The following is a 21,641-nucleotide window of genomic DNA, read 5'->3' as shown; positions in this document are numbered from 1 at the left end:
AATGGTTTACCCGTAAAAAATAAAAACAGAAACAGCAAATCTGCCCTGCCCACACAACTTTTTATTCTGAAAATGTTATCCAACGGCCGCATCCCAAGTTCATAAAAAAGCTGTCCCACCCACATTTGAAAACTTAGCCTCTTTGAGACACCCCTAAATCAACCTTTTGAGGAGTCGTGCATGCTAAACAGAAGTAGAACATTGTCACCTGGCACCAGCACATGGAGATGGAGGGGGGAGTGTTCGCTGGCCTGTCAGAATGCTGCCTTTCCAGAATGACATGGTCATAATACACCCAGAGCCACAGCCTCGTGTTGCTGGGGAACAACTACTTAACACATGGTAGTTGTTCCCCAGCAACACAAGGCCTGCCATTATGAACACCTGGACTGAGTTTTGTTTGAAGGTAAATGGGGTTAGATGACTTTAATCCCCAGCGGGGAAATGAAGGTGTCATCGAAGCCAGGTACGAGGTTAAGGCAGGTCTTTAGCCCAGAGAGGCGTGTGAAGCAAAAAACACACAGTAGACAATATTAAATGACCGACACGTACAAAGTAGAGGATATTATTTATTGCATCTTCCACACATACCTATATACAAGTTGTGTTTTCTAAACATCGGACACAGAAAAGGCAAAATAAAAGTATAGGAGAATATCAACCAATATGTTCCGTTGATGTAGCAAGCAATCCCCTTCTCCAAACCTCCCTCCCACGAAGGGGTGTAAACCGAAAGGTTCTTGCAGCTCCTCCTGGTCACGGATGTCCCTCTTCAAAAGTTTTTGTAATGCAACAACCTGCTCGAGACAAAAGCAGACGGTTAGAAACCACGAGCATCTCCGAGGCCTGGTCCTGGTCTCCGTGTGACCCCCCACTGACCTGAAGAGAGGGGCGTAGCCCTTGTTGTTTGCCAGAGAGAAGAAGCCGCTGTGCGGGGAGAAGGCCAGACTGTGGGCGTGGTACAGGGTCTTCCTGTGGAACAGGGGGAAGTTGGAGAACACGGTGTAGCTCGGGAGATGGACCTGTGGTTGCAAAGACAGACAGTCAGAGAGATGTACACCCCAGCCTCACCAGACAATGTGCCGTTTCTATGACAGAATATGTGTGACTATCGCTTAATTATATCGGATATCGTTTTATTATATCGGATATCGTTTTATTATATCGGATATCGTTTTATTATATCAGATATCGCTTAAAGCCGAAGTGACGTCGCAATGTGACGGACCAATCGAACGGCCTCGTTGTCAAAGCGGGAGGCGATGGCGAGGATCTCGGAGGTCGGGTTGAAGCACAGCGAGGTCGCCGAGTTCACCAGGTTCATGACGGCCTTCAGAGGCTTGGGATTGGTCTCTCTTAGACACGCCTCCTGAGAGTAGATGTTCACCACGCCAGACTGGGAGCTGTAGGAGGGAAGCAGAGAGGAATGGATGGATTGGAAAAAGTCAGTCAGTGGTGATAGAGAAATATAGATGGAATCAATAGATACTATCTATGTTTCTTTCTCTGTATATCTTTCTATGTCTAAATTTGGCATATTTATCCATCTCTCTCTCCCGCTCCAGCAATCTACACATATATATATATATATATATCTTTCTACATCTACCTTTATCTATACTTCCTACATCCATCCCTCTCAGAGTCCCTCCCTCCCAGAACAGTCCCTCTCACCCGCAGGCCAGGTAGTGTCCGTTGGGCGAGGCAGTCATGGAGGTCCCTCTGATGCAGCCTTCGTCCGTGAACCTCCCCAGACACCTGCTGCTCCTGCTGTCCCACACGTACACCTCTCCTTCCTCTACACACACACGTCAACACAGCCCCCCAGTGAGTCATCAGGCCTCAACACCCCCCCTCCCAAACTAGCATCACCCTGTTCACCTGTCTCCATGGCGGAGGTGGTTTCATGATACATGGGGGCACACATATCTACTCTCACTTTCTGAGAGACAAACATCTACTCTCACTATACAATCTCAATATCTATTCTCACTTTATAGCTACTCTCACTTTTTGAAAACTACAAAATTGGCCAAACCCCCTTTTATCAGGAATATTTTATTCAATGGCCGCATCCTCAGTTATTAAAAATGCCGCCCCCCACATTTCCAAACAGACCTACGCTCTTGTACTGAGGTCAGTTTTCTGAACAGTCCCATATCGTGACCCACCAGAGCTGGCGAAGACCTTGCTGCCGTCGTGAGAGTACGCCACTCCGCTGACCTCGCCGTTAATCTTCATGCTCCTCACCACCTCCTTGGTCTGAAACAGGGACGCTCATTATTAACCATGTAACATTACCGGGAAATATTATCGGTTAAACAGTGTTGCCAATTTGTGACAAGTCTTCAAAATATGGAAATACTTCACTGATGGAGTGTAATTTCACTTTTCTATCTGAGGTAAGATCGAAAGGTTTTAAGACTAGTTCACAAACACACATCAACTGTTGGGTTGTGTTGGTTTGGTGTGATATGGCTGTTGGGTTGTGTTGGTTTGGTGTGATATGGCTGTTGGGTTGTGTTGGGTTGGTGTGACATGGCTGTTGGGTTGTGTTGGGTTGGTGTGACATGGCTGTTGGGTTGTGTTGGTTTGGTGTGATATGGCTGTTGGGTTGTGTTGGTTTGGTGTGATATGGCTGTTGGGTTGTGTTGGTTTGGTGTGATATGGCTGTTGGGTTGTGTTGGGTTGGTGTGACATGGCTGTTGGGTTGTGTTGGTTTGGTGTGATATGGCTGTTGGGTTGTGTTGGGTTGGTGTGATATAGCTGTTGGGTTGTGTTGGGTTGGTGTGATATGGCTGTTGGGTTGTGTTGGGTTGGTGTGACATGGCTGTTGGGTTGTGTTGGTGTGATATGGCTGTTGGTGTCTGTTGGGTTGGTGTGACATGGCTGTTGGGTTGTGTTGGGTTGGTGTGATATGGCTGTTGGGTTGGTGTGATATGGCTGTTGGGTTGTGTTGGGTTGGTGTGATATGGCTGTTGGGTTGTGTTGGGTTGGTGTGATATGGCTGTTGGTGTCTGTTGGGTTGGTGTGACATGGCTGTTGGTGTCTGTTGAGGCTGTGTGAAGACGAGTTCTCTAAACCCAAAAGCCAACAGCAGCATATCGGGTGTTTGTTGGACATCGTGTGAGCAGGCCTTTCCGGAACCTACCTTCAAGGTTAAGACGTGCAGGTACCCAGACGTGCCGGTGAGGAGGAGAGAATCTCCATCAGGGGACACCTCGAACTCCTTCACCCTCTGCTCATTCAGACCTGGTGAAGGACAACAGAGGAGCTGGAACAAGACTGGTTGGATCCAGTTCTCTTAGGCTGGTGTACTAAGAACAAGACTGGTTGGATCCAGTTCTCTTAAGCTGGTGTATTAAGGACAAGACGAAGCTGGAAAAATACAAGTACTTATGGGGACGACCTTCTCTTCTACCTCCTCCCCTCCCTCTCCTCTTCCACCTCCCTCTCCTTTCCCCTCTTCCACCTCCCTCTCCTCTCCCCTCTTCCAGCTCCCTCTCCTCTCCCCTCTTCCACCTCCCTCTCCTCTCCCCTCTTCCAGCTCCCTCTCCTCTCCCAGCTCCCTCTCCTCTCCCAGCTCCCTCTCCTCTCCCCTCTTCCACCTCCCTCTCCTCTCCCCTCTTCCAGCTCCCTCTCCTTTCCCCTCTTCCACCTCCCTCTCCTCCCCTCCCTCTCCTCTTCCACCTCCCTCTCCTCGCCCCTCTTCCACCTCCCTCTCCTCCCCGCCAACACCTCCCTTCCCTCTCCCCTGCCCTCTCACCTCTGACAGAGTGAACAGGGACAACCTTGCCCTCCATCATGTCGTACAGGTAGAAGAGCTTGTTCCTGAAGCTGGTGGCCACCACCTGCTCCCCGTCCACGCTGAAGCGGGCCTTGTGCACCGGGAACCTCTCCAGGTGGATACTCTGGATCTTCGGGTTGCTCTTCCCATCCACCTCCATTCAAATGGAAAGACTCTGTCATTGTACAGCCCTGCACACAACCAACTTAGGAGCACTACTCCAGTTGGTGCGTTATACTAAGAAACGGCATCAAAAGAAAAACAAAGGTCTTATCTAATAATAAATAACATTCAACACACAAGATAATATTAAACACAGAAATAGCATCTAAAAGTATTGCACGAGACAATAAATAAATGGCAGTTAATCGATTAAAAGCAGTTTGTCCATCCACAGATGTATGTTCACTACGTACCTGGAAAAGAGAGATGGACCGGTCCATCCCTGCGGTCATGACGACCTGGGCGGAGGGGTGGAACTGGACCGTGGTCAGTTGACCGTCTGAGGGGCGGGCGTTATTGGCATGGAGACACTTCTTCATCTGGAAGGCAGGTCACGTCAGCGACACAGAATCATGCCAACTGGACTCATCTCTCAGACCAATCACTTTCATGCGATGTCCAAATACTTCCATGTATAAGTTGGGCTCACCAGTTAGATAAGAGGTAGGCGGTTCACCCTATTAGAAAGCTAGTTTGTACACGTATAATATACTGAGCTATTACCCTACACAGGTTTTACCTTGATATACAGGTATATAATGTACGGATAGGTATTGTCGAGAGGAGCAGGACTTAACAGTTCCAATATACCTGTACTTTTTACAAATGGCCAACAAACCCAAAGGTGAATGTTCCTAGCCTGAATGTTCCTAGCCTGAATGTTCCTAGCCTGAATGTTCCTAGCCTCAATGTTCCTAGCCTCAATGTTCCTAGCCTCAATGTTCCTAGCCTCAATGTTCCTAGCCTCAATGTTCCTAGCCTCAATGTTCCTAGCCTCAATGTTCCTAGCCTGAGTGGATGAGCCCTGAATGTTCCTAGCCTCAATGTTCCTAGCCTGAATGTTCCTAGCCTGAATGTTCCTAGCCTGAATGTTCCTAGCCTCAATGTTCCTAGCCTCAATGTTCCTAGCCTCAATGTTCCTAGCCTCAATGTTCCTAGCCTCAATGTTCCTAGCCTCAATGTTCCTAGCCTCAATGTTCCTAGCCTCAATGTTCCTAGCCTCAATGTTCCTAGCCTGAGTGGATGAGCCCTGAATGTTCCTAGCCTGAATGTTCCTAGCCTGAATGTTCCTAGCCTGAATGTTCCTAGCCTCAATGTTCCTAGCCTCAATGTTCCTAGCCTCAATGTTCCTAGCCTGAGTGGATGAGCCCTGAATGTTCCTAGCCTGAATGTTCCTAGCCTGAATGTTCCTAGCCTGAATGTTCCTAGCCTGAATGTTCCTAGCCTGAATGTTCCTAGCCTGAATGTTCCTAGCCTGAATGTTCCTAGCCTGAATGTTCCTAGCCTGAATGTTCCTAGCCTGAATGTTCCTAGCCTGAATGTTCCTAGCCTGAATGTTCCTAGCCTGAATGTTCCTAGCCTGAATGTTCCTAGCCTGAATGTTCCTAGCCTGAATGTTCCTAGCCTGAATGTTCCTAGCCTGAATGTTCCTAGCCTGAATGTTCCTAGCCTGAATGTTCCTAGCCTGAATGTTCCTAGCCTGAATGTTCCTAGCCTGAATGTTCCTAGCCTGAGTGGATGAGCCTGAATGTTCCTAGCCTGAGTGGATGAGCCTGAGTGGATGAGCCTGAATGTTCCTAGCCTGAGTGGATGAGCCTGAGTGGATGAGCCTGAATGTTCCTAGCCTGAGTGGATGAGCCTGAGTGTTCCTAGCCTGAGTGGATGAGCCTGAGTGGATGAGCCTGAGTGGATGAGCCTGAGTGGATGAGCCTGAGTGGATGAGCCTGAGTGGATGAGCCTGAGTGGATGAGCCTGAGTGGATGAGCCTGAATGTTCCTAGCCTGAGTGGATGAGCCTGAGTGGATGAGCCTGAGTGGATGAGCCCTGAAGCTGCAGCTCTGCACTGACCCGGATGATTCCTTTAGGCAGACTCTCAGAAGACCCCACAAAGTTCCCCGTCTTCCTCAGAAGGTCATCATCATCATCCTCCTTCTCGTCTTCGTCGTCATCATCGTCAGCTTAGGGACACAAGGTCAATGTTAGCAGCTGTCGCAGGTCAAACCACGAGTACCGACCATACGTAGACAGTGTTGTTGGAGACGGGCTGGAGGTCCGGCTGTGATGCAGACGTTACCTTTTCTCCTGCTTTTCTTCTTCACTTTGGTCTCTGCCCAGGATGGAGCTCCTCCCATGGCCTTCTGGAACCTGAGGACATCACGTTAAAGGGTTTCAGGTTAACAGGGGGAGGATACAGCTTGGTGGTTAGAGCTCTTGGAACACAGGCTCAAATCCCCATAGTAGCCTACTGTCTCACACGTCTGCTAAATCAATACATTATTGCTGGTTATTCTTATTATATGATGTGTACTTACTGTTCCTTCATTCTCAGCTGTAACTTTTGTTTCGACATCTTGGCTTCCGCCGAGCCTTTCGTGAGGTCTCTACGAAACCTGTGTGTCATGTCCACTCTGGAAAACCAAACAAGACGACAAAAACGTATCTAGCTTGGACCCCAGAGACATTACATCGTGGTCAAAGGTACAGAAGTAGCCTAAAGCAGAGTGTGGTTCACTGAAAGAATAATAATCGTTTGCAGGGTCTAGCCCAGGGCAGTGGTTCATCGGAGACACCCTGTGGACACAGACCTACATGTTTTAGATGTTTCCCTGCTCCAAATGAATGAGTCGTTAACAGGCTTCTGTTGAGCTTAATACGTTTAGAAACATCTAAAACATGCATGATAGGGGGTCCCTGAGGGACCACGGTTGAGATCCACTGGCCTAAGTGATCAACTCACTCTTCTTCCGCCTGATCATCCTCATCCTCCCAAACGGCTTTCTTCACCGGCGGGAGCCGCAACCTTGACTCGTTTTCTTCATCGGAATCGCTGGATTCTTCGTCGTCCAGAAGAGTGGAGCCCTCGTTGCCCCTCTCCTGCTTGACAACAGAGGAAGGTTGTTTATGGACGATAACACACGCTGGCTCGCTAACTAGCTAGCTAGCAGTAGCCAGCCTATTCAAACTTGCGAAAGTGGGATTGAAATTGCCTACCTCCGCGAGTCTTTCCACAAGGTCATCTTCTGCTCCGAAAACAAGATCTTCTAATAGTTTTACAGATGCGTCTTCCTCGCCCAAGACAGCTACTGTCTTCATGTGCTTCTGTCTTTTGATCTCTTCTTGTTTGTAGTCTATCTGAGCTACTGACTTTCGCTTCCTCTCCGTTTCCGTCTCGTTTCCAACGAGTTGAACAGATTCGTCCATATTTATAACCTACTGTAAACCTGTGAAACGATGCGTGCGTTGTCAGAACAAGTGACAAACTTTCACACTCATCAGATATAGGGTATGAAATACATGCAATTGTACGACTGGCTCGTGCGACTATTCAGGTAAAGCACATGGTTGTCAGACTTGCAAGAGAAAATTCAATTCACAGATTTACAAAACATAAGGACGGTTGCTGTCCTTCCACACTCATTGAAAATCTTTTACCAGACTAGCGCAAATTCAGCGCAGGAAAAACACGCGTTTCCGGTACAGTAACCTTTGATCTCGGAAACAATTATTTGTTGTGAAGTGGTTTTTGCACCAAATGTATTAATGTTGATTTTATTGAAACGATGCCCCTCATAACATTACTTTATTAATAGATTACGTATTAAACTATACACTTCAAATCCTTGATTTTCTGCTGAGCTTTCTATACATACTATTGAAATGTCGCTTTTAAATAAAAATGCATTACAGGACATCAGTTTGGCAGCACGATTATTTTGGGGTTAAGCCCAACTATCCACCTTCAGTAGTGTTTTAGCTATCAGTGGTTTATCATACAAGTCGTGATTAGTCGTGAAAAAATACAGATTACAACTGTGAAGTTTTCATTTTCCCATTTTAATAGTTTGTAGAACATTGCAAGTCATACGTGTGAAAGGTAAATAAGGTATCCCTGTCTGGGTTACTTGTTGAACGAAATGATGACGGTGAGTTCGGTGAAAGAAACAAGTTATAGTGTTAGTATGTTCCTAACGGAGCTGACACGAGCCCTCTGGTAGAAGGACGCGCGGTCTCTCAAACCAGCTTCACTCACAGGTCTGTCATCAAGCTAAATAAAACACAGGATTCATCGACCCAACATGATGTCGGTCCACCATGACCAGATCTCGGAAAATGTTTTAAAATCAATCAATATTTTGATCCAACTTTATTTGTACAGTAAGAGAGGAAAGTCAAGACAGTTTGAAAGATACAATGGTAAAATAGATAACTGTCTCACAGTTTTTCGAGACCTACACCTCAAATGATTATTCTCTTATCCCTGTTTAGTCACTATATTACAAGCTTTACATGTTAAACAAGTAGACCAATTGCTATGACTACTTTATTACCCATATTTAGTGTCAATACACTTTTGAACAATTATTACATATTCCACTTTCATTTTTTTCTTCTCTTTTTCCATGTACAAATTCTGAAAAGATAAAGTTTTACAGCAAATTTGTAATAAGGCAAAATATCAGCAATGGAAGGGTGTGTGAGGAGAAAGAGGTTGTACATTAACAGCTGAGGGGGTTTGCAAATCACTCAAGGGGGAACTAACAGGTCACCATACTGGACACAGTAAGACCCGTTTGACATCGTCACCACGCAAGAGTCGGAATCTAGGGACCAATCTCAAGTACCCGCCTTGAAGATGGTTTCACCCACATGTTTAAGCACTGGCTTCAGACCTGAGGGGTGCTTGACTCGAGTCGAATTTGAACTTCCCTTCCTCAACTCCCTCTGCGCTGACTTTACAAGGTGGCTCAATGACAGCTGCTCTGGGGAGGCTGACTAGAGCAGCGTTGCGTCTCCTCTGTGCAGGCGGAAGCAGGAGGAGGACGCAACGCTCACGTTCGTACAACACAGGAATGCCCGCAGATCACATGGTTATTGACATTTGTCCAATAACATAAATTTGGCCGTTTTTCAACACATCAACGAACAAACACAAAGAGAAGTGTTGGGTCATAGTCTCCCCAAGGAGAACAACTCAAAAACTTCCTCAACAGGGCTGTTATTGGAACCTGATTCAGGAACATAAAATAAAGTATACCTTTCTCTTGACTAACATCATCAAGCATCCATTTAGTTAAAAATACCTCAGATAAAAATCTAGATTTCAATCAACATCAGTTAGGCCCCCCACTCATGGCTTTGAAGAAAGATGACTGTTAAATGTCACATGCAGTTAATGCCACTAATTTGATTTGGTAACCGGTTAATACATGCAATGATCTCAAAAAGCGAATTACACAGCTAGTTAAATGGTAGTGTTGAGAACATGGGCTGAGAACTACTGACCCTGGTAGTGTAGCGGGAGGTACCTGGCGCGGGAGGTACCTGGCGCGGGAGGTACCGCGGGTGGGGGGGGGCGGGCGGGATTGAGGGGGATATAGGGAGGGGAGTAAAGTGTAGTGTTTTTTTGCGGCAACAGTCCAACATTATCATTCAAAAGGAAGACTTTTTCTCCCCCCAACCAGCGATTGTCACACACTAGAATACCACCCTCAGGTTTACATCATGACTGCCAACTCTTCCACAACTCCTCTATCCCTGTCCACTGATGCCACAAGGGGGACAGGGGTAGGAGAGAGAGGGGTAGGGTCAGTAGGAGAGGTCAGGGGTCAGTAGGAGATGGGCTGTTATTAGTTGTGTTTTGCCTCCATTGGCACTTGTGGAATGACCCTCCTTAGATCCTCCTGTCCAACCAGGGTTGAATTGATCTTTTTTCTCTCTGTGGAATATGCATTGTTTAGATCGCCAGGTGTGACAGATCAAATGGCATGGTGACCTTTCAGTAGCCTGGACACAAGACTGTGTCCTTAACACTGTTTCAACACAGGTCCCCTCATTTCTGTTTGCAGTCTCTGTCCTATTGAGCTGACCTGAGAGCAGCTAAGTTCCCTCCGTGAAGAGCCGTTCTTCCTCCATACGTCAGTTTATCCACCCACGGCCCCCCAAAAATCGGTTATCGGTGATAGCCATAGCAACAGGCTGTAGAATCATCTTTTCTCTTCTTTCGCGTCAGGTGTGGGGCTCATGCTCTCCTGTTTCCATGGTGACGTGCGCGCGCACGTCGAAATGTTTTTTTTTTTTGTGTCATGGCAACGCACACCTCCCTGGGTTGTCATGGCAACGCACACCTCCCTGGGTTAGAATGGCACAAAGAGGTTCAGTTCACACCCGACCCTGGCCTTGTCACAGCCAGACATATCTGGTCTCTCTTCTGTCCCTGCGTTCTCGCTCATCCGGAGGGAGTGGGATGTCCTGCGTGGTGATTGGTTAAGGGTACTTCCTGTCTGTCTTGACAGGCGTCCTGGTGGGCCACTCAGGAGGAAGCAGCGTGGGAATGTAGTTAGGATGTAGATGCTATGTTGTTAGAATGATTTGGCTCTAAGTGATTAGGTACAGTGTGTGTGTGTGTACTGTGTGTGTGTGTACTGTGTGTGTGTGTGTCCTGGTCTCCTGGGGTAGTGTGGTCACACAGTGTTCACCTTTGAACAGGGGGCAGGGGCGGGGCTCCTCTCATCCCTGTCAAAACACACACACCCATCCCGTCACATCTCCAGGAGTGTGTGTACGTGTGTTAGAGGGAGTGTGTGTGTGTGAGAGTGAGTGCCCACCTCGGTTGGCCTTGCTGGGGTAGATCTTGTTGAAGTGCCTGTACTCCTCTGGAGGGGGGAAGTCGTCCAGGGGATGGAACGAGTACTTGGACTCAAAGTCATCTGAGAGAGACGGATCAGGGAGACAGGAGAGGGGAGAGAGACGGGTCAGGGAGACAGGAGAGGGGAGAGAGACGGGTCAGGGAGACAGGAGAGGGGAGAGAGACGGGTCAGGGAGACAGGAGAGGGGAGAGAGACGGGTCAGGGAGACAGGAGAGGGGAGAGAGACAGGTCAGGGAGACAGGAGAGGGGAGAGAGATGGGTCAGGGAGACAGGTCAGGGAGACAGGAGAGGGGAGAGAGACGTGACTGTTAGAAACACACACACAGACCAGAGCTGCTGTGGCCGGCCTTAAGGCCGCAGGCTGACGCCATACTGTCGTCACGGTAACACAAGGTCAGGGTAGAGGTCAAGAGGAGAGTGTGATGGAGGGATGCAGTAACTGACAGCACGGACGGCGTTCCTGTGTCAGGTGACCAAGGGTGGAGGGGGACACACACACACACTCACCTACGAAGGAACGAGGGGTGGAGGCGTGTCCATTGCGGAGGGGCGGGGGAGGGGGAGGGGGCCCGGCGGGGGTGCGGGAGGGGGGAGGGGGGGGCTTGCCCCGGCTGGGGGGGTCGGAGGAGCTACCGTGAGTTCTGTAGGGGGGCGGAGGGGGCGGGGCTTCCCGGCCACTGTTCCGAGACGTCGACCCTGGTACTGGTGGAGCTGAGAGAGAGAGAGAGAGAGGTGTTAGGATTACCTCCACACACACACACACACCCTTACCAGAAGAAAGGGGTTCCTACCTGCTCCTCGGCCGGGGGGCTCCCGTACGGGGGGCGGGGGTCTTCCTCCTGGGGGGGTGGGGGAGGGCGGGGGTGGCGGGGCGGGGCCCCGGGTTGGAGTGTGTCCTCCGGAGGAGAGCTTCTTGCTGAGGGAGTTGTGTCGCTGTGGCAACTCTGGCGCCGCCTCGTTCACGGGGCTGGACGGCCCATTGGCCACCGGCTGGCGGTAGGGAGGAGGAGGCGGGGCCAAGGAGGACGAGCCTCCCCCGGTGGGCGCCAGGCGCCGGTTGTTGCCGGGAGACTGGGGGGGTTTCCCGGGCGCCGGAGACGGCCCCCTCTGTCCTGGGGTGGGGGGGAGGGGCTTCTCCCTGTTATAGGAGGGGGAGGGGGCGGCGAGCTTCTGGGTGGGGGCCGGGGGGGCGTTGCCACGGCGAATGAGGGGGGGTGGGGGCGGGGGGGCGGAGGAGCTGTGCTTCATCCCCCCAGAGGGGCTCCCCCCGGTGCTGGGGGGGCGGGACAGGTCAGGGAGGGAGGGGCGCTGGGAGCGCGCCTGCTCGGGGGGCGACGAGGCCTGGGACGGGGGGCTGTCGGCGTCGTCCTGGCGACCGGGGGGGCGGGGCGCCGAATGGCGTGTGCCTGGAGGCTGCAGGGCCGACCTTCCCACGGAACCATCTGGAACACGGACACAGAACCAGTCAGCTCCACACTCTGGACACTCCCATCAAGCCTCTGCTGGTCCCTTCATCAGACCAGCAGAGGCACCAGGACACCCCAGCTCACGCCTGGACATGACGACAGTCACCTCCAGATATCCACTCACTACTCAGGACGCAACAGTGCGGTTAGCCCACGGTTCAATACCCACCTCGGGGTGTTCAACCACGGTTTGCACAAGCGGGTATGGAACGACTCAATATTATATCGAGAACTGTGGCATCCCTACTCGCTAGCCCAGACGTGAGAGGTCAAATCTGCTCTCTGCATAGTGACACAGCAGAACTACAACAGCTCTGTCACTTCCTGGTACACGCAGAGCAGAGGGGGTGAGACAGCACCTTTCAGAAGAGATCCTACGCTATCTCACAGGTGCTCTGAGGGCCCGCCCACACCTGAATAGTAAACATGCTTTAGCGGTGCAGTCATCAGCATATCCTGTCACACCAGACCCTAACTTGCCTCCGACTGGTCTCAGTTTAGGCACGCCCCCTTGGAAGAGCCCTGCCATTGGCTGGACGGCTCCTGGGGAACCTGCTCCACCGCTGCCATTGGCTCCTCCTTTAGGCTCTGGAAAACAAATAGCATGGTAGGATGAAAACCCATCTCTTAAAAATATATATATTTTTGACTCAGAGAAAGACAGAGGGAGAGAGAGAGACAGAGAGAAAGAGGGAGATGGAGAGAGATAGGAAGGCAGAGAGAGAGGGAGAGAGCAAGACAGAGGTAGAGACCAAGAAAACCAATTCCAGAAGGTTTCCTCCACTGTAACCCTCCCCTGCTACAGTACGTGCTGATCATGTGATGCCCTGCTACAGTACGTGCTGATCATGTGATGCCCTGCTACAGTACGTGCTGATCATGTGATGTCCTGCTACAGTACGTGCTGATCATGTGATGCCCTGCTACAGTACGTGCTGATCATGTGATGCCCTGCTACAGTACGTGCTGATCATGTGATGTCCTGCTACAGTACGCGCTGATCATGTGATGCCCTGCTACAGTACGTGCTGATCATGTGATGCCCTGCTACAGTACGTGCTGATCATGTGATGCCCTGCTACAGTACGTGCTGATCATGTGATGTCCTGCTACAGTACGTGCTGATCATGTGATGCCCTGCTACAGTACGTGCTGATCATGTGATGCCCTGCTACAGTACGTGCTGATCATGTGATGCCCTGCTACAGTACGTGCTGATCATGTGATGCCCTGCTACAGTACGTGCTGATCATGTGATGCCCTGCTACAGTACGTGCTGATCATGTGATGCCCTGCTACAGTACGTGCTGATCATGTGATGCCCTGCTCCAGTACGTGCTGATCATGGGATGTCCTGCTCCAGTACGTGCTGATCATGGGATGTCTTACTCTCCAGGACGGGGGCGCTCCTGTCGCTGACCACGCCCACCTTCTTCAGCCGGGCTCCTTTATGGATGTCCGACAGCAGGGCTCCCCGGCCCTTCCCCTCGTCCCGGTTCAGCTTGGTGTTGGCCTGAGGGGAACAGCTCTGCTAGTTAGCGCTGCACAGGACGGCACAGAGCAGCGGTCTTCAACCCCTGGTCCTCGGGACCCCCCTGTCCTGCATGTTCTAGATGCTTCCCTGCTCCGACACGCCTGAACTCAAATGAACGGGTCGTGATCCGGCTTCTGCTGAGCTTGATCACGACCCGTTCATTAGAACCAGGTGTGTTGGAGCAGGGAAACATCTAGAGCATGCAGGGCAGGGGGGGGCAAGAACCAGGGTTGCGACCCACTGGTATAGAGTAACAGCACGGGGCAGTTAGACACCACAGGCATCACACAACAACAGACGATCCTGTTTCTGTCTGGTCGAGAACGGCGACGCGAGAGGCCTGTTGGCACAGTCCGAGGAACCCCTCTAGGTGTTACACAACTACTTAGGACTCCACGACATTTCCTCCATAGATGGTGATAATGAAACCTTTTCTTTTCAGGCGTCTTTTCGCGGCACCTCACAGCATGGACACAAACATACAATACAATCACGTACAGGATAACCCAGGGCCCACAGCTGAGCCTAGCCTCCTGACAGGTCTGTACCCCAGCACGGGCGTGCAGCTCATTATGGGAATCATCTCATGTGTGAGGAAATAGAAGATGATTACTAGCGAGGGCTGCAGTGTAATCGCTTGGATAAAGCGGCCGTCCTCGGGGTAGGTTTGGCAAAGAGGAACAGGCCACGGGACAAACGAAGAACAGGATTCTTCCAGCTCTGATCCAGGAAAGGCTTGATTACGGAGGCAGGCTCTAACCTGTCTCTCATTCCTCACACCAGAGCAAGTCCAATGCAAATCCGCTCATCAGAACACACACCCAGTCGATATGTAACAGTTGACGCACTCTTAACAAGCTCTTTCTGTTTGGCTGATGACCGTGTTACACATTATATACCGGTTTGGCAAAAACAGCTAGGACATGTGACATCACTCATGTTGTGCTAGGTTACTCACCTGGCTGAAGGTTGGGGGCGGAGGGGGTCCTCCAGGGGGTGGAGGGGGAGGGGGGGGGATCGGCATCCTGGCCTGTCAACAAGCCTCTGGATGGTCAGTTAGTTAGACACCAAACACCTGGTTCTCCCTGCAACATAGACATGTTTCATGACAAGACGTCAGGTGAACTAGCGAGCGACATGATCGCTTTTCTTAGGAGTCAAAGGGTTACGATATATTCGATCCGAAGCCAGCTGTAATCATTCACATTTAATGTCATAAAAGTGAAATGTAATACAATTTGACTATATAGTTGATGAGAAGATAGTAGCTGGCCCTCTTGTTGTGGTTAGCTAGCTAGTCTGGTTCACCAGCACTGACCTGTCCGGCACCTGGCACTTTACGTTATCCTGATCAGCCCATGTTACATAGCTAGCTACTACTGTAACTGAATAGCTACCGTCATGTTGTCATTTTAATGTTAACACGTCTTTGATAGCTAACGCGTTAAAAGCTTCTAACATAGACGAGCTAGCTAGCTAGTTCACGCTAGCATGGCAATGCCAATCGAAACCTTGCGCAATAGGGTTTATTGTCTCACTAGCCACCATAAAACGAATCCATGACACCAACCTAGTTTTCAGGAACATTAGCTAGAAAGCTAGCGAACCAACTTGCTAAATAGCTAGCTAGCTGTCTGCCTTAGCTGCTACTGCCGAGGTTAGCTAGAAGCAGAGTTAGCAAGTACTTTAGCTACTGTAATGGATCGATCGTCTGTTTTCTATTCATCTAGCAGCACCAACAATCTAGCTAACTAGATAGGTGGCGAGTACAAGCTGTCAAATAATGTACATGTTGTTAGCTAGTTCGCAAGTTAGACTAATTATTTTGGTCAGTAAAATACATCATGTTTGTTATTGACTATCAGGCAAGCTAGCTACTGGATGTTGCTAGAACTATCTAGCCAGCAATTAGTCTAGCTGCTGCACATTGCTTCGCCATCGACTTACTTGGGATTGAATCCTCTTATATTTGACGTTTTAACTCATATTTGCACCCATTCTCAGGTGCTAATTCGGTTGTTTCTATAGCTATCTGAAGTTTATTCAGAAGCTATCGAGCTGACTGAGTAAGCTAGTTCGCTGTGTCTTCTCATCTGCGCGCAGTCACTTGCACCAGATTTGCTGCAACGGCGCTGAATACTTTGCAACCCGGAAATGTTACGGGTGCGTTGACTGAACAAGTGTTTGTCAAAATGGAGGAAGATATAAGACAAAAAAAATGCATTGTTTTTAAAACAATGTCAAAGAATTGTAATGTTGTATAATTTTTTGTGCTGCATACACATTTTCTTAAAGCTCCTCGATAAGGTTGTGCAGACATCTACATTGTGTGTATGCGATCATCCGCTTTGTGCTTCGGCTGGGGGACTTCTGCGGGATCAACAAATTGTATTTCGATAAACACATTTCTAAATAATTGATTGATCTGAATGGATGTGAAATGATTCACTCTTCCTTTAGTGCCCACGGTTAGTTCCTAACGAAACCACAAGATGGCAGTATATGCACATTTCAATGACATCCTTGCGCGCGTCTGCAGAGAATGCGTGACCTGGGAAGCCACACTGAAGACATTTGTCACTGTCTCATTGTTATTTAAAAAGTTACTTCTATCCAAGCCTTTTATGATATAAGCGTTAACCTTGAATCAGCAGGAATAAAGAGTCTTGTTCTTGTCTAGAAGTGTTCCACTTAACTGCATAAGGCTGTCTTGCACATTATACAGAGTCTATAGGCCTACTATTCATCATTAAACCACAGTACACAACACCAGACAGAGTGTTAATATAGTTTGTTTATTTATTTAAAAAAGGTTTCAAACTAAAAATGTTCTGTAAAAATGCATATTCATTGTGTTAATTTCCCCCTTCATTCAAATGCTTCACACATCTCTCAGCCCTCTGGATTTCTCCTCCCGTCTAATCCCTCGATTCTCTTCCATTTCTCCCCTCAGCTTGACGTTGGAATGTGCAGTAGGGTGGGTGTAACATACACACTCTACTAACAGGCTCACTATTAATACCACCCTCCCACCCCTTGAACCCTCCCTACGATTCCCACCCATCAAAATAGAAAACAAACAGAGCTACATGATTATCCTCACAAAATAAATCTCTTTGGTACACATCCCTGGCCTGTTTCCCAGGAGCATACACTAGCAGTTCAACCTCCTCCCAAACCCTCCCCCAGAAATACACATACTAATTAAAAACACGTCATCCATAACAATGTACATAACATTGGGGGGACGTCAATTGTAGTTGCTGTGAGAATGTTGGGGGGTGTTATGATCAAGCACTCGTTATGTGGTTTTAGTCCATGAAGCATGTAAGCTGTTTCTGCGTGTGACGTTGTCTAAAGGAGTCCTGGAGGTCTCTGGAGCTGCAGAGCTGTTGTTCAGGGACTCTGGGGGTTGTAGTCCAGTCAGTGTCTCTGGGGGTTGTAGTCCAGTCAGTGTCTCTGGGGGTTGTAGTCCAGTCAGCGTCTCTGGGGGTTGTAGTCCAGTCAGTCTCTGAGGGTTGTAGTCCAGTCAGTGTCTCTGGGGGTTGTAGTTCAGTCAGTGTCTCTGGGGGTTGTAGTCCAGTGTATCTGGGGTCTGTAGTCCGGTCAGTGTCTCTGGGGGTTGAAGTCCAGTGTCACTGGCAGCTGTAGTCTAGTTACGTTTAGGAACAAGAAGGGGAAGTGACCTACTGCTCCTGTTTCTCAGAGGTAGAACAAGGAACAACCGGTCACATGACCAACACCTCTCCTCAGATCCCTGTTAATAGGTACTCTTGAGGAATGTCGTGGCTATGCATACCGCCATGCAAAAATCACACGTGAAAACCCCCCAAAATATGCACTGTAAATATGCAAGGACGCGTCTATATCACTGCATCTACAAGGTAAAGCTCGATGACCCCCCGACCCAACATTAACAATAGCAAAGAAAGTTTTCTTTTTTTGTGGAACATTGTTGTTTTCTTGATAACAGTCCCTGATTGCCCAGTGTCCGACCCTGAAACCAGGGATCCCTTTTAGATGAAATCCTCCTTCACATCACTCCTTGGTCTTCATATCAATTCATGTGTCTCTTCGTTGTGGTCCTGTGATGTAGAAACACAAAGTAAAATACATATACACACCCCAACATTTTAATCATGTGTGTAATCATGTGTGTAAATTCCCAGTGGAATTTAAGGGTTAAGGTTAGTGGTTAGAATCACCTTAAGGGTTAAGGTTAGTGGTTAGAATCACCTTAAGGGTTAAGGTTAGTGGTTAGAATCACCTTAAGGGTTAAGGTTAGTGGTTAGAATCACCTTAAGGGTTAAGGTTAGTGGTTAGAATCACCTTAAGGGTTAGGGTTAGGAGTTAGAGATGACAAAACTCTGAACGGGAGTGGATGTTCGGTCCCCACTAGGATAGAAGAACAAACCTGTGTGTGTGTGTGTTTCCTCCAGACCAGGCCGGTGTGTTAGAGGGGTTCGGGGTAGGGCTGCCGGGGGTCGTAGGTCATGTCAGGCATGTACTGCTCATGCAGCTCTGGGTCCAGAGGAAGGGTGTCCAGGGGCAGGTCTGGGTAGCCGTAGGCCGGGTACACTCCATCCAGGTCTGGAACCACACACACACGCACACACACACACACACGCACACGCACACACACACACACAGAAAAGAAGCTTTGATAAATACATTTATCAATAACATTGACAAACGATCAAACGAAGAGAGAAAAGACTCCCTGCACCTGACCTCTATTATATGACCTCAATACTGAACGAGGATAGTGTTGGTGTGTGTGTTGGTGTGTATATGCCTGAGGATAGTGTTGGTGTGTGTGTTGGTGTGTATATGCCTGAGGATAGTGTTGGTGTGTGTGTTGGTGTGTATATGCCTGAGGATAGTGTTGGTGTGTGTGTTGGTGTGAATATGCCTGAGGATAGTGTTGGTGTGTGTGTTGGTGTGTATAAATGCTTGAGGATAGTGTTGGTGTGTGTGTTGGTGTGTATATGCCTGAGGATAGTGTTGGTGTGTGTGTTGGTGTGTATATGCCTGAGGATAGTGTTGGTGTGTGTGTTGGTGTGTATATGCCTGAGGATAGTGTTGGTGTGTGTGTTGGTGTGTATATGCCTGAGGATAGTGTTGGTGTGTGTGTTGGTGTGTATATGCCTGAGGATAGTGTTGGTGTGTGTGTTGGTGTGTATATGCCTGAGGATAGTGTTGGTGTGTGTGTTGGTGTGTATATGTCTGAGGATAGTGTTGGTGTGTGTGTTGGTGTGTATATTCCTGAGGATAGTGTTGGTGTGTGTGTTGGTGTGTATATGCCTGAGGATAGTGTTGGTGTGTGTGTTGGTGTGTATATGCCTGAGGATAGTGTTGGTGTGTGTGTTGGTGTGTATATGTCTGAGGATAGTGTTGGTGTGTGTGTTGGTGTGTATATGTCTGTCCGTTCTGTTATGTACACACAATGCAAACACACCACCCAGACTACACAACACACCCTACACACACAACACACAGTACACACACAACACACAGTACACACACAACACACCCTACACGCACAACACACCCTACACGCACAACACACCCTACACGCACTACACACACTATGTCCACTTACTCATAGTTTTGTGAAGGACAGATGAGCACTTGAATTGGAAATAAAACGCGAATGGATTTACTGTAAGTATGCGCACACAAAGGTAAAGAAAAGGAAATGTGGAAAGAATGCAGTAAAAAGGTCGATAGAAGTGTTGACTTTCATTTGATAGTGTCGGAGGGCAACACTGCCAGGAGACTGGGAGGAGAAAAGCTCAGTACACGCAGAAAGAGACAGAGAAAGAGAGAGGAGAGAGAGGAGAGGAGAGAGAGGAGAGAGAGGGGGAGAGAGAGGAGAGGAGAGAGAGGGGGAGAGAGAGGAGAGGAGAGAGAGGAGAGAGAGGGAGAGAGAGGGAGAGAGAGGAGAAAGGGGGGAGAGAGGAGAGGAGAGAGAGGGGGAGACACAAAGAGAGAGACGAGGGAGGGAGAGACAGAGGGAGAGAGAGACAGAGAGAGGAGGGAGAGAGAGGAGAGAGAGGGGGAGAGAGGAGAGGAGAGAGAGGGGGAGAGCCAGAGAGAGAGAGGAGGGAGGGAGAGACAGAGGGAAAGAGAGAGACAGAGAGAGGAGGGAGAGAGAGGAGAGGAGAGAGAGGAGAGAGTGAGGGATGGGGAGAGAGTAGAGAACTGTCATAAAGAGAGAGTGTTATTCAGTCACAAGAGAGAAGCGGAGAGACTGTTAGCTCTAGACTGAGACAACGAGAGCCCGTTAGCTCTGCAGTGTGCGTGTGTGGCGGACGAGGGAGAGGGAGAGGGAGAGAGAGGGAGAAAGAGAGAGAGGGAGAGGGAGAGAGAGGGAGAAAGAGAGAGAGAGGGAGAAGGAGAGGGAAAGGGGGAGAGAGAGTGTGTGACTGTGATAGATGGCCAGTTAATGGAAATGGAAATGACATGGACATGTGACCCGAGGGGAAATAGATAGAGACCTCTGTGAATCCAACACCATTCCTGATGACAGCTCACAGTAGCCCTCCCTCTGTCCCTCTGTCCCTCTGTCCCTCTGTCCCCCTCCCTCCCTCCCTCCCTCCCTCCCTCCCTCTGCCATGGAGTATGACAGCACAAAAATCATAACCCCACCCCCCACACACACACTCCCCTCCCACACCCACACACACACCCATCACACACACACACACTCCCCCAGCTCTCTGCTGGAGTGCAACCACAGGGCCAAGTCTATTACAGCAGCAGCAGGGGTGTGTACCTGGGCTGAGCAGGGCAACCGAGACCCTGCTGAGACAAGGACGAGACCCAGCTCCACTACTGATACACGCAGCCCGCACACAGCCCTGCAGCCCTGCAGCCCAGCAGACAGCAGGGAGGGTTTGACCAGCCCCTTCCCTATTACTGTCTGCATGTCCACTTAATAACCATCCTTCACACACACACACACACACACACTCACATACACACACACTCATCTGGAGGCATCAACAGGAAACCAATCAAGCGGCACTCAAATGAATTTTCTGTGTGTGGGTGTGTGTGTGAGAGGGGGGTGAGGTGTAGGTGTGTGTGTGTGAGATGGGGGTGAGGTGTAGGTGTGTGTGTGTGTGTGTGAGAGGGGGGTGAGGTGTAGGTGTGTGTGTGGGTGTGTGTGTGAGAGGGGGGTGAGGTGTAGGTGTGTGTGGGTGTGTGTGTGAGAGGGGGGTGAGGTGTAGGTGTGTGTGTGTGGGTGTGTGAGAGGGGGGTGAGGTGTAGGTGTGTGTGGGTGTCTCAGTTGTTTGGAATTTATAATGCAATTTCTTCTTAGCATAAAGAACAACAGTCTTGCAGTTGCATTCTATCAGACGAGAGAACAGATGATGGCTATAACGTTGCTGGGTTGAGTTGGTTGTCATGGTCTGCCCTGGAACGGGGAGTTGTTGAGGAGCTAGGATGTGTTTAGTGTTGCCCTGGAGTGTACACTGGTTTAATAACCCAGTACAAAATGGCAGTGAGCAGTTTATCATCAGGACAGACAAGATTACATTTCTGTACTCACCATCAGTCAAATACCCTGGATCCAGAGGCACAGCATTGTGGGCCTAAAGAGAGACAGAGAGCGGGAGACAAATAGAGATGGACAGGAGAGAGAAACAGAGACAGAGAGATAGACAGAAAGAGAGAGACATTACTTTGACCAATTTTCTCTCTTCATCTCCCCTCTTGGTTCCTACTGTGTCAATGACCCTCAAGTCGAAGAAACGACTTCTTGGAATAAGAAACCACAGTACATCTGTATGTGATTACGTAACTCTCATTTTGACAGTTTTTTTAACAAGCCTATATACTTCAACAGCATGATAGAATTCCTGAAATACCCCCCCGCCCCCCGGGCCCCCCGCCCCCCCGGCCACCCCTGTGACAGAGCTGTGGGGGTGCCACTGTCTCTGAGGTCCCAGGGCTGAGCCCTCTCTCCCAGCCTGGCG

At 49.3% G+C, this 21,641-nt stretch overlaps 2 protein-coding genes and 1 pseudogene across 3 annotated transcripts; all 3 read right to left on the bottom strand.

The window, feature by feature from the left end:
* Window positions 1-553: 553 nt before the first annotated feature.
* Window positions 554-7,433, bottom strand: utp18 (UTP18 small subunit processome component). Its single transcript, XM_062480791.1, has 13 exons — window positions 7,001-7,433; window positions 6,747-6,883; window positions 6,322-6,417; window positions 6,084-6,154; window positions 5,858-5,967; window positions 4,204-4,329; window positions 3,767-3,941; window positions 3,152-3,252; window positions 2,172-2,262; window positions 1,675-1,798; window positions 1,229-1,403; window positions 880-1,022; window positions 554-797 (listed from the first exon to the last, which is right to left on the bottom strand). Exons 1-13 carry the CDS (start codon window positions 7,208-7,210, stop codon window positions 773-775), a joined length of 1,584 nt encoding a protein of 527 aa, XP_062336775.1. The 5' UTR covers window positions 7,211-7,433; the 3' UTR covers window positions 554-772.
* A 391-nt stretch (window positions 7,434-7,824) lies between these two features.
* Window positions 7,825-15,835, bottom strand: wipf2b (WAS/WASL interacting protein family, member 2b). 2 transcript variants are annotated; one of them, XM_062481010.1, is made up of 8 exons: window positions 15,604-15,835; window positions 14,615-14,741; window positions 13,512-13,635; window positions 12,603-12,710; window positions 11,448-12,098; window positions 11,164-11,367; window positions 10,615-10,716; window positions 7,825-10,522 (listed from the first exon to the last, which is right to left on the bottom strand). In XM_062481010.1, exons 2-8 carry the CDS (start codon window positions 14,678-14,680, stop codon window positions 10,482-10,484), a joined length of 1,296 nt encoding a protein of 431 aa, XP_062336994.1. In that variant the 5' UTR covers window positions 14,681-14,741; window positions 15,604-15,835; the 3' UTR covers window positions 7,825-10,481. The 2 variants fall into 2 exon arrangements, with proteins under 2 accessions (XP_062336994.1, XP_062337002.1); XM_062481018.1 differs by having other exon boundaries at window positions 11,290-11,367.
* A 597-nt stretch (window positions 15,836-16,432) lies between these two features.
* LOC134038572 (junction plakoglobin-like) overlaps window positions 16,433-21,641 on the bottom strand; it is a 16,527-nt pseudogene continuing 11,318 nt past the window's right edge.

The sequence above is a fragment of the Osmerus eperlanus genome, chromosome 2 (genome assembly GCF_963692335.1).
Source record: "Osmerus eperlanus chromosome 2, fOsmEpe2.1, whole genome shotgun sequence".
NCBI lineage: Eukaryota > Metazoa > Chordata > Actinopteri > Osmeriformes > Osmeridae > Osmerus > Osmerus eperlanus.
The sequence above is the reverse complement of the archived record's forward strand: the minus strand, read 5'-3'. Positions and strand labels throughout refer to the sequence as shown.

Coding starts and splice junctions, on each gene's coding strand:
- utp18 (XM_062480791.1), bottom strand. CDS start 7,210: ATGGACGAATCTGTTCAACTCGTTGGAAACGAGACGGAAACGGAGAGG. Junction 6,418..6,746: donor GATGATCAGGCGGAAGAAGA/GTGAGTTGATCA, acceptor TTGGTTTTCCAG/AGTGGACATGACACACAGGT. Junction 6,155..6,321: donor CAGCTGAGAATGAAGGAACA/GTAAGTACACAT, acceptor TGATGTCCTCAG/GTTCCAGAAGGCCATGGGAG.
- wipf2b (XM_062481010.1), bottom strand. CDS start 14,680: ATGCCGATCCCCCCCCCTCCCCCTCCACCCCCTGGAGGACCCCCTCCG. Junction 13,636..14,614: donor CGCCCCCAACCTTCAGCCAG/GTGAGTAACCTA, acceptor TGTTCCCCTCAG/GCCAACACCAAGCTGAACCG. Junction 12,711..13,511: donor GAGCGCCCCCGTCCTGGAGA/GTAAGACATCCC, acceptor TTTGTTTTCCAG/AGCCTAAAGGAGGAGCCAAT.